At 44.3% G+C, this 14,925-nt stretch overlaps 2 protein-coding genes across 2 annotated transcripts; one reads left to right on the forward strand and one right to left on the reverse strand.

Annotated features, from left to right (window-relative positions):
• Positions 1–1,602: 1,602 nt before the first annotated feature.
• Positions 1,603–5,330, reverse strand: si:ch211-15p9.2 (uncharacterized protein LOC562650 homolog). Its single transcript, XM_064305722.1, has 2 exons — positions 4,410–5,330; positions 1,603–3,440 (listed from the first exon to the last, which is right to left on the reverse strand). The coding sequence occupies exon 2, from the start codon at positions 3,396–3,398 to the stop codon at positions 1,803–1,805; it is 1,596 nt and encodes a 531-aa protein (XP_064161792.1). The 5' UTR covers positions 3,399–3,440; positions 4,410–5,330; the 3' UTR covers positions 1,603–1,802.
• Positions 5,331–5,377: 47 nt separating this feature from the next.
• nfs1 (NFS1 cysteine desulfurase) lies at positions 5,378–14,326 on the forward strand. Its single transcript, XM_064305723.1, has 13 exons — positions 5,378–5,890; positions 7,447–7,523; positions 8,147–8,263; positions 8,391–8,474; positions 8,678–8,830; positions 9,241–9,334; positions 9,847–9,981; positions 10,540–10,697; positions 11,721–11,826; positions 11,990–12,071; positions 12,670–12,753; positions 12,944–13,033; positions 13,338–14,326. Exons 1-13 carry the CDS (start codon positions 5,773–5,775, stop codon positions 13,399–13,401), a joined length of 1,362 nt encoding a protein of 453 aa, XP_064161793.1. The 5' UTR covers positions 5,378–5,772; the 3' UTR covers positions 13,402–14,326.
• Positions 14,327–14,925: the final 599 nt, after the last annotated feature.

Raw genomic sequence — 14,925 nt, forward strand, 5'->3', positions numbered from 1 at the left:
TCTTCTATGTGGGATTCAACTGCCTGTAACCCTGAGAGAGAGCTATTAGAATGGGAAGTGTTCATCACCCAGTGCAGATTTTTTGCTGCAGCTAGTCTGAGCTGCAGTATGCACAGTATGATTTTGCATGTTGATATGGGATCAAGAGATAATTGGACTGATCGCCATAAGACTGGTCATAACACCTAAAAAGCTTCTTATTAAAATGTGAAAAATCCAGGTTTCTTCTCATTTATTGAATGAGCAGCCAGCCTACCTGTCTGATAAGAATGCATAAATGTGTTCAACCCAATGTTTCTAAGAATACACACGACCATTACTGTTCTACAAACCTGCTCAAAAAAAGGGGATGAAGTTTTATCCTTGATTCAGTGAGATGGGTTGTACTTTGAGATGAGGCCCATAATGAGTGTGGGCAGGAGGGCAAGAATGTACTGACCACCAACTCCTTGTCTTTGAATGGTCTTCAACCTCCCCAGACACTCCTACGTTCCTCCCCTGCTCACTACCCTCCACTGGCTGCCTGTTATAGCTCGCATCAAATTTAAAACATTGGAGCTAGCATACCAGGCAGTCAAGGGATCAGCCCCAGCATACCTCCACAAGATATTCAAACCCTACATGCCAGCCAGACCCCTCCGTTCTGCTACCTCAGGGCGCCTGGCACCTCCCCCTCTTCGCACCTGTGCTTCCCGAACACGTCTCCTGTCTGTTCTGGCCCCACGATGGTGGAATGACCTCCCCGTGGAGGTCAGAACAGCTGAGACACTGACCCACTTCAAGTGACGACTGAAGACTCACCTCTTCAGGCTGCACCTCTCCCCATCCCACCCTACCTCCCTGTTAATGACTGTAAGCTTAGGGTTGTAACTAGGTAGCTGTTTTGTAGGTGACTTAGTTAATGCACCCGTCTTAACTACTGCTTGTATTTTTGCATAGACTGCGTTGTTGCTGTTCTCGTTTGTGTTAGTGTTAAACAGTTTAACCTTCAGGGATCAAGTTGAACTATGCGGTTGTTCCCTGCACTTGGACCAGTACTTCTCTCTAGGGTTTTCGTCATACTTGTTCCTGGTTATGGTTATACACTTTGTTGTACGTCGCTCTGGATAAGAGCGTCTGCCAAATGCCTGTAATGTAATGTAATGAATGAAGAAACACAACTCACTTTTGATGAGTGGAGCTACAATTTGCTGTCAATCGTTGACATTTGAACAGATCAAAAGACCTGGTTGTTCTGAGCATGTGCAACAGTTGGCACAAACGAGTTGCTGGGGGCATATTTTAGCCTTGTCCATTTCTGGTAGAGTGAAACTTCACAATGACCTCACTACTATTTACTTCAGTAGTGCTGTCTATTTTATGGCCTCCCCTGCTGTGTACTTTCTGTGGTCAGTTTCATGCCCCAGTCCCAGGACACCTTTCTAGTGCCTGTTCAGTGATAGGTAAATACTTAGAACCAGGTGAATTTTCAGAGTAATCAAGAGTGCATTCACTTCGTTGCCAACCTGAACTCAGAGTGGTTATATGAAGTAGGTTTCAAGCAACTTTGAGTCTGATCCATCTAGCTGAACTGGTGTGGAAGGAAGCATTCTGACATCTGGATTATGTTTGAATCTGGAGCACGTATGTTTTAATCTTTCTGTTTAAAAATGAATGTGAAGACGGACAATTGCAGCACATAAATACATAATCAAACCTAAATTACAATCATGCATCATTAAAAGATTTTCTCCCAAAAAAAAAAAAATCTAGAGTTCTCAGCACATTGAGAGCATGTTAGTCTTAAATCGTTCTGAAATCATTCAAGCACCCTCCGTAACGCTGGCCTTGTGATTTGCCTCGATGACACTGCTGTTGAGATGAATGACTATAATTGTGATGTCGTCCCTGTACATTCTCGCCAGCTCCGGCGGGAAGCTGAGCGTCTTGGAGAGGCGGCGGTGCTCCACGCTGCCGAAGCCGTCGCTTCCCAGGGCGTGCCGGATCAGGTGCGTGGCCGAGTTCTCGTCCTCGAGGGCCCTGAGGGCCCGCGCCTTCCTCTCCAGAAGCAGCCGCTGCATCTGGCCCAGGGTGAAAGAGAGCCCGGTCAGGGGCTTCTGCCAGTGCATGCCCGTCAGGTGATCACCTATGACCTCCACGACGGCCTGCCTGTGCATCTGCTCCCACAGGCCGTCCGTGGCCAGGACCAGGAACTTGTCCTGCGGCCGGAGCTTGTGGTGGGTGACCTCGGGCTCGGCGATGAGGTACGGGGGCGTGCGGTAGTTGGGCGGGAGCATTTTGGCGTGTTCGTTGGTCGGCAGCATCTCGGACCGGGCCTCGCACACATGGCTCAGGAGCTCGCTGCTCCATTTGAAGCGGATGTCGCCGAAGGCCCTGAAGGGTAGGAGCAGGCCCAGCAGGCGGTCGTGCTTCACCACGTTCTTCCTCTCCGACGCCGGGTGCTCGGACCACACGCGCTGCAGCTCGTCTGCATTCTGCGCGTTGTGGTCGTTGGTGATGGTGAGCGCCGACCAGCTGCCGTCCTCCCCCTGCACCCCCAGGACAGCCCTGCTGTCCCCCAGGTTGGCGACGTGCAGGTCGGACCCATCCACGTGGACCACGCAGGCGGTGCAGCCCGACAGGGCGACCCTGAGTGGAGTGAAGTGGGAGTAGGGGTCCCCGAAGTCCACCTGCGCCTCCAGAGAAATGTCATTGTCAAGCCTCTTGAAGGCGTTCACCAGGGCAAACTCGATGTCCATGTGCTCGTCCTCCTCGAGGTCGATGAGCTCCTGCCAGTAAGTGCGAAGGCTGTTGAAGTACAGCTTTCCGGCATCGGTGCTGACGTAGTCATTCGGGTGCTTGTGCCATTGTAGCATGGGGAAAACAGGACGGTCGTTCTCCACTGCCTCCTCGATGTCCACCAGTACCTTTAACGGGAGCAGGGACACGGCGATGTAGTAGAACAGCCGCTCGCTGACCGCCTGTGCGCAGGCGTGACCCGCGTGCCCGTCAAACACGCCGAATAACATGCCTCGGCTCTGGAGGCACGTGGCCACGCTTCGGCGGTCCTCGCTGGGGGAGTTGGATGCTAAGAGGTTGCTGTCGAACCTTAGAACCGAGCTAACGTTTCTTCCATCGTACCCATTAAAGCTTAAGCTATATTCGTTGGCGTTTAGTATGTGGTTGATTTGCGAAGGAGACATCTGGTCAGTCTGGGTGTTTGCTCTGTACATCCGACTTGAGCTGAGCAGTCCAGCCATCGTTGGACTGACCGCTGCCATGCTCACTGTTGGAACAGTACTGTGGCACAGTCTGCCATTGCTGGTAACAAGCTTTGCTAAGCGAATATCGCGTGCGGATCTCCATTGGCGTATGGCCCGTTGCAGTCCACAATACTGGATATTACGCAAAATCTGCATCTTCCTAGGTGTGCTGAAAAATGGAGCAATACAACTCCTGGCCTGTGAAGCCACAAATCATATGTTAATAGATAATATGATGCATCAGAACACAGGTACTAAGGTTACCTGGGTGAACACAATATATGAATATAAGTCAAGTACAGAAAAAGTAACCAGCCTTGATGCAATAGTAGAGACACTCTTATTTTTTTACATTTAAATTACAACCTGTGCAGCTTCTTTAATTTGACAGGTAGAGTATTGTAGCTATGTGCGCTTTGTTGCCATCATTAAGCAATCATTTACAGTGGGCTCAGTTTCACTGTGGTACGCTATACCCCTCACAAAGATCACATAGCAAGTCGCTATCATAACTGACCAGGGTGCCCTTCTATAGGCGCAACATTACGCAATGTGCAAAGGTAACTGCACGTCTTTGATTCTGGTTGGCCTCTAAAATTACCCTGAATGTTAGCCTCGAAATGAATGTACTTGACCTGAACTGAAGTGCAACTTACATCTGCAGTAAAATTCAATTGCATAGCAAAGTAACTTGGATTCTGATTTTGTAGGTTGTTATAAAAATTCCCCATGAACGATGCTTTATGCTTAGGAGGGTCTGAAGACAAGTTTTCCTCTTCATTCGGAATAGCTCTTCGAGAGAAGTTGCATATTTACAGATTTTATGATGGTGTTAAATATTTACAGCCCAGCCGTTTCCGAACGGTAGAGCCTTGCCTAAGTAAGCGGTCGAATTAATAATGGTGTATGTCACACTTAAATAAAGCTATTAATATGGTAAAATTGAGATGTAATATTTGATACCTTCAGAAATTTTGGACGAACACGAATATTTTCCTTATCTGCCAAAAAGTAATTGCGCGGACATACAAGTAGCCTACACATTGCCTATACGTAGGCTCACAACTTTTCAAAGCCATACAGCACATTCGTTTAGAGTAAGTCCGAAGTTCAACGAAATCACAATTATAGTCTTCTCAGACCTATTGAACAATAATTCATACTTACGTTCCTTATTAATATCCGCAAAAATCTCAAGCAGCTACATATTCCTCTCCATTATTTCTCATTCGGCGAGTGCTGACCAGACACAAATTATAAGGAAGCACTGCTTGAGAAAACTGTCGGTAGTTACATTTTAACCAGATCACCTCCTGTATCGCTCAGCAATATTGCTACACACACATACACACACGCCCACACAAATACATCTTTTCCAACGTATACACTGGTATGTCTCTATTATTGCAACAAAAAATGTAAAGGACAGGGATTAACTCCACAGTCAGTAGTGTATTTCTGTTCCATTTTAATCAAATAACCTCCATCACATCCAGAAGGAACATAGTTTTTCTGCCCGATTGTTAGCGGTGGGCACTGAGGATGAAACCCCTGGGAGGTTGGTAGAGATCTGACAGAGCATCCAACTCCCACAGGACCTACAGCTTCTGATGAGTCTTCAGCTAGCACGTCGCTCAGACAGAGACTTAATCTTAAAACGCAGAAAATGGTCGCGGTTTTTTAAAAACTTTTCTTAAAAAACATTTTTTATGCACTTATTTGCAAATGCCGCTGCTGCAGATAAGGGAATCTCTATTCGACTGTCTGCTGGGTAGCTAAAAATGCATTTCTATGGCATGCCAAACAGCACAGCCGAGAAGAGTGTTCTGCTACTACGATGAATACTACGCCAGCCCCCCGCCCTCATTTCAGATAGGCTATTTGTTATGCTCGTAGTCATTTTATCAATATAATTGTGAATACACCGTTTCCAAGAGTCCAACAGTTCAGAAGATAAAACACATAATCTAGAAAATACACATGGACATCATTTCTCGTATAACCGCTTCCATAAGAATGACAGTTATCATCCAGTTCAATAACATCTTGCTAGCATTACACAGTTCCGCAAAATTTCGTTGTCGCGGCAAGAACATCCGGGTAGGAGATGTGAGTTGGATGGAAACTTCCTGTTATGCTCTGTGATCGTTTACTAAACCTGTCTTGTGTAAGCGTTACAAAGCGAAGTTGGAGTACTGCGTGGTTGGAGTGTTTTGTATTCACCCACTCGATCTCTTCAGACAATTTGGAAAAGAAGGAGATCTACATCAAGACGCTGAATTTGACTGTTTCAGAATATAAAGCTGGTTTTTGGAAAAGTTGCCGGTGGCTAGTTAGCTAGCTGACCAACTAGCTAGTTAGCTTTGGTGGAATTAGCACCACATTTGTAATTAGTATTTATTGCCAGCTGCCATTGGAAAGTCGTTCTGTCAATTCTATATTTACATTTTAACTTGTTGTCTTAATTGTCTTCATAGGGGATTTCATTTTTACAGTCTTGACCACCGTGTCAGTAACCTAGCAAGTAGCAATGCTCAGCAAGACTAACGTCGGTGTTATAAAGAACATTTTGGGATCCATCGGTGGATTTCCTAGTCTTAGATTTAAATATGCAGAAAGTGCTGTCAACGCCGTTCATCGTGACAGGGGTAAGTTAAGATTTGAGACTTATTTTCATTTTGTAATGTGACGCAGCTGTAATTTAGCCAAACGGACATGTAGTTTGTCCTTGATCTGAAATTAAAGTAGCAAAGGTATTCATTTTAGCGTAAAAGTAATATGAAGTTACTACGAAGTAGAATGTATGCCTTATGTTAGATAGCCTTAAATTGCTAGATGGAGTCAGAACTCGTGAATTGGCTATCTTTGTGTGTATATCAGAGGGATTCCTGTTTATTTTGGTGCCGTGAAATCTATGGGGAGGCACATGGTCCTTTATGGCTACTACGTCATGGACTGTAAACCAAAGCTGGATAGCTAATTAGAATGTTTGCATTCAGCTAATTTGAGCATATAGCTATAGACTATAGCTCGTAGATGGACAAGGCTCTGCGCTAACATTTTCTCCAAGGAGTATGTGCTCTCAATTTTAAAAATTTAGGAGCACACAGTTGCATTCCATTTAGCGCATGTGCTCATTAATTGTTTTTCTAGTTAGCAGACATCAATTTTCAGGGAAAAAATGGTCCTAAAGTTGGAGCATTGATGGACACACTTGTTGATGGACCGAATCTTTAATTTGCTTGGTCCATTTGCACCCCACCAAAACATTAAAGGAGTACCATGGTGATTTTCACACTTTCTCGGTTTTATGTGCTATTTGCACAAGAGGCATTGAAGAAACACAGTAAGCAAAGTATTAAATATGTCCGTTCTGTATTTTTGGAGAAATATGCGTTTTAAATTCATCGTCCTATTTTCAACCGGTTGAGAAAGTTGTCATTTTTCTACGTCACGAATACAGTAACCACTCCCATTTCCACGCCCCGTAAAGAAATCTGACAGGACACACCGTCCTGCTGTTCAGACAATGCAAATATTTGACTAACGTTAGGTTCACTTAAATTAGAGTGCCTTTAGATTATTTCTGGTTATATTCATTTAGCTAGCTAGCTAACGTTAGCTAGCTAGGAGGTTTGCTTTCATAAGGCAATGTTATCGATAACGTTAGCTTGCTAGTTTGCTTTTATGAGGACGTTATAGTTGTGCTTTTATCTTAACTTGGCTAGCTAGATAGCAAAAATTATAATTGGATATAAGTCAACGTCCTTACCTTAGCTATCTATCGATACTTGATATACTACTAAGCTAGCTAGCTTGTGAAAATTCAGTCTCCCAAAGAGAGCGTATCATGGGGGAAGCTATAGTAACGGGGCACGGTCTGTCAATCATAGCTAACTGACAGTTCTCATTACCACGCCCAGACGGTTCGGGTGAATTTTTATAGTGGGAAATTTAGGCTTAGAAAAATACGTTTTAAAGTACATTGAAATGACTGAAGAATAAAAAAATTATGCACATTTGTTTTGTTGTTGCCTGAAGACAACTGGGAAGTGTCACGTTCAACCACCATGGTACTCCTTTAAGTTGAGTGCAGGCCTGGACAATCTTATCCAGCGAACGTCTCTGTATGCAAGCTTATGAAACTGGTGATGTTGTACGTTTGTACAGCTGAGGTCTAGTTGTATTTTTTTTGTGTTTACAGAACTGATTAAAAGCAGAGAGTTGGAGAAAGATGAACTACGGCCGTTGTACATGGACTTCCAGGCGACCACACCGATGGTAGGTTTCCTAACCTCTACCGTGAGAAACGTGAATGACTATTAAAAAAAATGTTTGCGTGAAGTGTAATTCAAAGTAAATGTTTGTTTCTAGGTGAAGTTCATTTACTAGAACACATTGAAGAGCCAATGTTTTGTAAGTTATATCACGAGATGGCACAAAAGGAATAAATCTAGTATAATGAATAAATCTAGGTATAAAATAATAAATCTATATATATTTATAAAGGAATAATGTAGTTGCAGTATTTTTGTCAAGTTATGTCAGTATTTGAGGGTACAAAATACATTTCCTGATAGTACTGCTGCATTTTTTATATTTCAGGCTATATTTTTTAGTGTTTCTCTTTCCTTTTCCTCTTTAATCTACTACTACTTGGACAGTTTTCAAATGCTCGTATGCATTTGTTTGTCACTCAGGCAATTAACTTGTAATTGTTTACTTATGCTGGAACTTTAGGTAAGTGTTATCTTGTTTCAGCCATTCAGTTGCATAGTTGCGCTGTCTAACACCTGCCTATTTAGTGTTTATCAATAATCTGTGTCCGTATTGTTTGCTCTCCCGAATAGTTGCTGTCAGCCGGGCACTGAACAGGCAGTGATTGTTTTCCTCTTATACCACAGGACCCAAGAGTTTTGGATGCCATGCTTCCATATCAAGTGAACTATTATGGAAACCCCCATTCCAGAACACATGCTTATGGCTGGGAGAGTGAAAGTGCAATGGAGAAAGCCAGAAAGGTATGCTAGTCAAATGAGTCTGTGTCGCATAAACACTTGTATTTATATAACACATTTATACAGCACAGATTAAATATGAATTTAAATACAAATGTTAAAAGGGGAAATGTTTAACTTCTCCTTGCAGCAAGTGGCAGACCTGATTGGTGCCGACTCCAGGGAGATTGTGTTCACCAGCGGCGCTACAGAGTCCAACAACACTGCAATCAAGGTGCATGTCCTCTCCTCTGTCTTAAACTGAAATTAGGATTAAGTTGGAGACAGTACTCTGGTGCTCTTTCATACAGAGGGTGATCACTGTAGGCCGGGAACATTTTCATATTTTAGGCGTTTTTGAACTTTCTGTGTATTTTTGTTCAGCCTGTTTGTGCAGTGAGAATTAAGGTTGTGTTGTTGGCAATGCGTTGTGTCCAGGGCGTCGCTCGGTTTTATAAAGCGAAGAAGAGGCACATCATCACCAGCCAGACGGAGCACAAGTGCGTGCTGGACTCCTGCCGTGTCCTGGAGTCGGAAGGGTTCGATGTGACGTACCTCCCCGTGCAGACCAACGGCCTGATTGATCTGAAGGTACGATTCTCATTTTCCCTGTTCGCGGAATTTAAAACGTGTTGCCAAATAAGGTGGAAGTTTAATTAATCACACTGGGGAAAAAATTATTGGATGTTGCCACTACCTGCTATCTAGTGGTAGTTAATTTAATTATATGGTACGGTAAAGGCTCATCTGCCCCACTTAGTGGCCAAAGCTTGTAAGTGTCTTAATGGTAAAGCCTCAGAGGAAAATCCTAACTAGCCTTTGGTAAAATGGCTTGAAAACGTTATGACTGAATATGTAGTAGGTAGGTTTATGGTAGGCATAGCATTTAAATGATCTTAAGTGGCTTTTATTTTTTGCTTTAAGGATGGGTTTTTGATGAGCATGTTTCTTCCATGGGATTTTTTTACACCATCTGTTATTTATTTATTCATTTTTTAAAGCAACTGGAAGCAACAATCCGGCCAGATACAAGTTTAGTGTCGGTGATGACGGTGAACAATGAGATTGGAGTTACGCAGCCAGTGCAACAAATAGGTATGTTCCAGGGAACCAGTACACACATGCAAACTCATTAAGATAAGCAGAAGTGCTTATCCCACTGATAAATCTGCTCAAACAGTGGCTGTGTTTTTAACTGACGATAGATATCAGCAGGCTGCGTGCACACATCTTTGGGTGAGATAATCGTGATATAGCACATATAGAATTCGCAATACTCTTCTCAACATGGCCACAGGTGTTTCTTATCAAACACTTCCTATTATGACTTTCTTGCACTTCCTGCCATTGAAAAAAAGAAAATAAGAAAATGGTGTTACTTCATCTGATTGACTGGCCCTCGTGGCAGGCAGCAGCAACGTGAAAGTTGAGCTCTGGCGCCCCCTTCGGGTGAGATATCGCTTTGTTTGGGCCAGCAGCAGTCCGCTGGCAGCTGTGTATAGACGGCGAGTTTAAGCGTGTGATGCTGCCGGTCTGGCTGAGCCCGGTGTAAGCCATTCTCGGCGTTCCGATGATCGAATCCTCTCCGTCTCCGCGTTCCCTTCCAGGGCAGATCTGCCGATCGCGGAACGTGTTCTTCCACACGGACGCCGCTCAGGCCGTCGGGAAGGTTCCCATCAACGTCATGGACTGGAAGGTGGACCTGATGTCCATCAGCGGCCACAAGATTTACGGCCCGAAAGGTGAGTCTGAGGAGAGAACTGGGTCTCATAAAGCATGGAAGGGCCGATACCCATACTGTAGCTATGACTCGTGAATCCTGTTGTGTTTACCTTTAACCTAAAATTAGACTGGTGTGAGTGGGTGGGTCCCAGGTATGGGAGATGGAATATTTAAGTTGGAATATTTCACCTGCTGAACGTATAAGCCCTATTTTTAGACATCAGCCCACTGCTACAAGTGAGTAAGTGCCCTGCGTAGGGATGTGTGGTTAGTGTATGCGTATGGAAGTTTACTCTGTGTGTGTGTGTGTGCCTGTGTTCGTGTGTGTGTGTGTGTGTGTGTGTGTGTGTGTGTGTGTGTGTGTGTGTGTGTGTGTGTGTGTGTGTGTGTGTGTGTGTGTGTGTGCGCGTGTGTGCGCGTGCGTGCGTGCGTGTGCCTGTGTGCCTGTGTGCCTGTGTGCCTGTGTGCGTGTGTGCGTGTGTGCGTGTGTGCGTGTGTGCGTGTGCGTGTGCCTGTGCCTGTGTGCCTGTGTGCGTGTGTGTGTGTGTGTGCGTGTGTGTGTGTGTGCGTGATCCCAGGTGTGGGAGCTCTGTACGTGCGCCGGCGGCCCAGGGTTCGGCTGGAGCCCCTGCAGAGCGGGGGCGGGCAGGAGAGGGGGCTGCGCTCGGGCACGGTGCCCACTCCGCTGGCCGTGGGGCTGGGGGCCGCCTGCGAGATCGCCCAGCAGGAGATGCAGGTACCGCACACCTGACCGAACACCTGACCCACACCTGACCCACGCATCACTGACGCACATCCTGCTGTGTGAGGCACAGTCCTGTTTTACACATCACATAATGGGAGACCTGACTATAATAATGCAGATAGATTTTACAGCACTTCTAACGCAAGCAAGTGTAGCAAGCACAGGAAATAATTCAGGGTAAGAGGGTCATATAATTAAACCAAAAATTGCTTTTTAGCGCATCATGAGACACCGACTACATTTACCTGCACATCATCATTCTGAATTTATTAGGCAAAACTTGAGCATTCCAGTTGCGGTAAAGCTTGTGTAAGTGCCTCATTCCGAAAGGTAAAACCTGGTTAAGCCCTTATTAACATGATTAAGAATGTGAACATTGGCATGGTGTCATGGGAGTTGTAGTCAGCCAGCTAGTTTAGGATACACCCAGCAAATGTTAACACTTTATGCACGTGGAAGAATCACTGAGACGTTGTCCTTTAGCACTAACTGAAGGATGTAAACAATATTTAGCTAACCATGTATACAGGAATAAGATTGAGTTATTTCTTCCCTGGTTGCAAGTAATGTAAACGGCGTAAATCGAATGTTATCTGAGCCATTATCTGGAATAAGATGTGCATGTAAAAGCGATCACTGCCGTCCCGGCCAAACGAAATGACGTTAGTGCCCTTTTTTTGCATCTCCTTGTGGAGCTATGGCCCGGTCATCATGGTGTAGATTTGAAACCAGACTGCGGGGCCCACCCATGCCTTTGAACAGGGCCTTATAACAGCATCAGCCAGCTGGCGGCCCCAAAAGATGAGTTTTTAAAAAGAGAGCTCAAAGTAGATCGTCTGTCTGGCTCTGGTATAACGCACATAACTGGTTCAACTGGCAGTCAATGTGCTTCATTTGTAATAGAATTCCTTAAATCCCATGAAACAAGACAAATACTACATATTTTAAATCGAGTTGTAGCATACCTTATAGGAACTATTGAGCAAACAGTTTTGCATTTTGTTCTGTCTCCAGTATGATCACCACTGGATATCTATGCTGGCGAACCGGTTCATTGAGAAGGTCATGGCGGAGATTCCCAATGTGGTGATGAATGGAGACCTGGAGCAGAGATACCCAGGTGCGCAGCCTGCTCGCCGTGCGCTAATGTGCCGCTATGCCGCCACTGCCCTGCTCTGTTGTCTTTTAGCGTTAGGGACGTTAGAGATTTTAGCTCCACCGCAGGCAGGCAGTCTCATCGGTGGTAATGAAGGAAGCTAACGCGCTCTTAATGTGCTCTACAGGATGTATCAATCTGTCCTTCGCCTACGTGGAAGGAGAGAGTCTGCTGATGGCTCTCAAGGATGTTGCCCTCTCATCTGGCAGGTCTGTGTCACCTTCACTTCCTGTGTTACCTTATTGGAGCTCCTATCTCTGTATGTCTGTATGTCTGTGTGTGTGTGTGTGTTGGCTTGTGCATGTTTAGATTAGATTAGATTGTGTGGACCTCGCAGCGTGCCCGGGTGCACTGTCATGGTGAAAGAGGAAAGGGCCTTCCCCAACTGCTGGCGTAGCACAGAATTGTCTTTCATGCTGTATTTTCCTTAAGTGGAACTAAGGGGCCTAGCCCAAACCATGAAAAACAGCCCCAGACCAAGGGGTGTCCAGATAGTTTTGGTCATATAGTGTATATACAAACAGTGGCATTTTTAACTTTGCGTAGTTTCAAACACGTTCCGCACCTTCTTACATAATCTTATTGCAGTGTAATTTTCATCTTTTTCTTTACAAATGAGCCAAATTTAAGCTGCAAGCATCATAGCCAAGAACTGTGAACTCGCTGCCAGTGAGGAGTAGAGCATCTGAGAAGTAGGGTTTACAAAGCATTTGGATTCAGCGCAAGTGGGCAGCCATAATTCTCAGCAGCTGTACCAACTTATGCACCAAAGACCTATGCGCTGACGCTTCCTTTTTCTCCCTGCAGTGCCTGTACCTCAGCCTCTCTGGAGCCCTCCTACGTGCTGCGGGCCATTGGAGCAGATGAGGACTTGGCTCACTCTTCCATCAGGTTAGCAACTACCTCAGAGGCTGCCTTCCACAATCCAGCTGTCGGCCTTCTGCCTTTCATAGGAATCCAGGGATAGTGCCATACACGTGCGAGCAATGTCTTTCCGGAAGCTCAGCAGTAGAACACTTTATAGCGCCGTCACCAGACCTAAAATGGTTTATTTTGTCCTTCCTTGTTTTTTTGGGTTCAGATTTGGCATTGGCCGATTCACCACAGAGGCAGAAGTGGACTACACAGCCAATAAATGCATCCAGCATGTCAAGCGTCTGAGAGAAATGAGGTAATTTAGGCCATATCACCACAGCAACCTGCCTAGTGCATTGGCAGGTCACTACAACAACCTGCCTAGTGCATTGGCAGGATGACCATGTCTTTAACGATAATAACTGGCTTTGGACAGAAACCCGTTTTCTTTGTTTGCGCTTGTCGCAATCCTGTTTCCAGTCATTGTCCTACATTTTACAAATGTACACTGTTTATGGTGTTTATTGAGTTTTGTTTCTGTGCTCTGTGACTGCGAATGTATTCGGAAACCTCTTGCTGCCCTAAGTGATGTTATTTACAGAAGCTTTTCTTTCCTCCAGTCCGCTGTGGGAGATGGTGCAGGAGGGAATCGATCTGAAGAGCATAAAATGGACCCAGCACTGAAGACCTGACAGGATAGCCATCTGAGAAACACAGAGCATTGAGTGTACCTATCCAGCATGGAATGCCTTTCCTAGGAGGACATTTTCCCAGATGTTTTTCCTGTAATCAAACAACAATCACGCACAACCTTTTACTTCATTTTTCAAATACATTTGTATGAGCTGGTTATGTTTTGCTTATTTTTTATCTGACAGGCAATGATTGGTGAATATGTCAGAATGAAAGACCCATAAAAATATCAATGATCTTTCAGACACCAAGTAGCCCTGGTTGTACATCATTTGACCAATTTTGTCCCTTTTTTTTAAATGGCATATCTGAATTCATTGGGTGAAGCCCTCCCCCAAGCATTTAGGAAATAAGCTGTAAACTTTCAGCAATAAATGGTCACGCTATGTGGTATGAAGTTGTGCACATTAACCTTCATGAGCAGTGTTACAGTCTTGAGTGTTTCAAGTCAAGCATAGAGAATAATCATGTATACATATTTAATCTATACACCTCTAGGTCATCCACACTCCATGTAACAGTTCCTTTGCAGTTGTATATAAATTTATATTTTATGTGAAAAGAATAAAAAAGATTGTTAGTGGGCACAGAAATTCAAAGAATACCAGTGTGTATACCATAGCACTTAATCTGTGAGGCAAACTGAAAACTTGGTTGAAAAAGTTTGAAAACCCGTACTATCATCTTCTATTGGGAGCCACATTGTCGTTCATAAACGTTCATAAAATGATTCTATACAACATAGCCTGCTAGGTGATTTTATGGATTTACTTGAACATGGCATTCAGCAATATGCCTGTAACATATCTATCATCCGTAAGCTTAGCCGTCCACTTGGATGCATAGCTCTCTTAGCGGCACCACCATTAAATCCATCCCATACTTCACTGTATTAATAAACTATTGTGAAAATGTATTTCGGCATTTTTTTCAACAAAAAAAAAAACGTATATTCATAACCACACATTCCTTGTATATTAAGTCTCAGAAGATTCCAGGCATGTCAGAACAACCTAAACCCCAAAAAACTTTAAGTTTATTTGTTGGAACTGGAGTGTAAACCTTAAAGTGAATGACGGTTTATGACAAAACCATATTCAGTCTCCAGCAGAGATATCAATGCGTTCAGCTTTGACCAAGTGAGAGAGCCAGAAGTGCTGAGGTGGAGTTAGGACCTCCCATATTTGAGGCTCTCACTTTTGTTTTTAATGTCAGACAGTCAAATCAGGAAGGGGGCAAATACTTTTCCATGGCACTGTATCTTGTCTTTGATCTGCCACAAACTTTATACCATTGGTCTAAATATTTTTATTTTGCATTTTTGGCCTTGTCTTTTAACCAGATTTTTCATGGTGAGCTGCACAGTTCTTTTGGTGTGAACTACAGAGGAATGCATGCACATAATACATTATTTTGTTTTATAAACTGACTGACAAGTGTTGGCATATTTATGCCTAACTTTTTCATGGCTTCCTGACTGGGGTCAAACTGAGCAGTCGCTGGAAGACAGGATCC

This window comes from Anguilla rostrata, chromosome 13, assembly GCF_018555375.3.
Source record: "Anguilla rostrata isolate EN2019 chromosome 13, ASM1855537v3, whole genome shotgun sequence".
In the NCBI taxonomy this organism is placed as follows: Eukaryota; Metazoa; Chordata; class Actinopteri; order Anguilliformes; family Anguillidae; genus Anguilla; species Anguilla rostrata.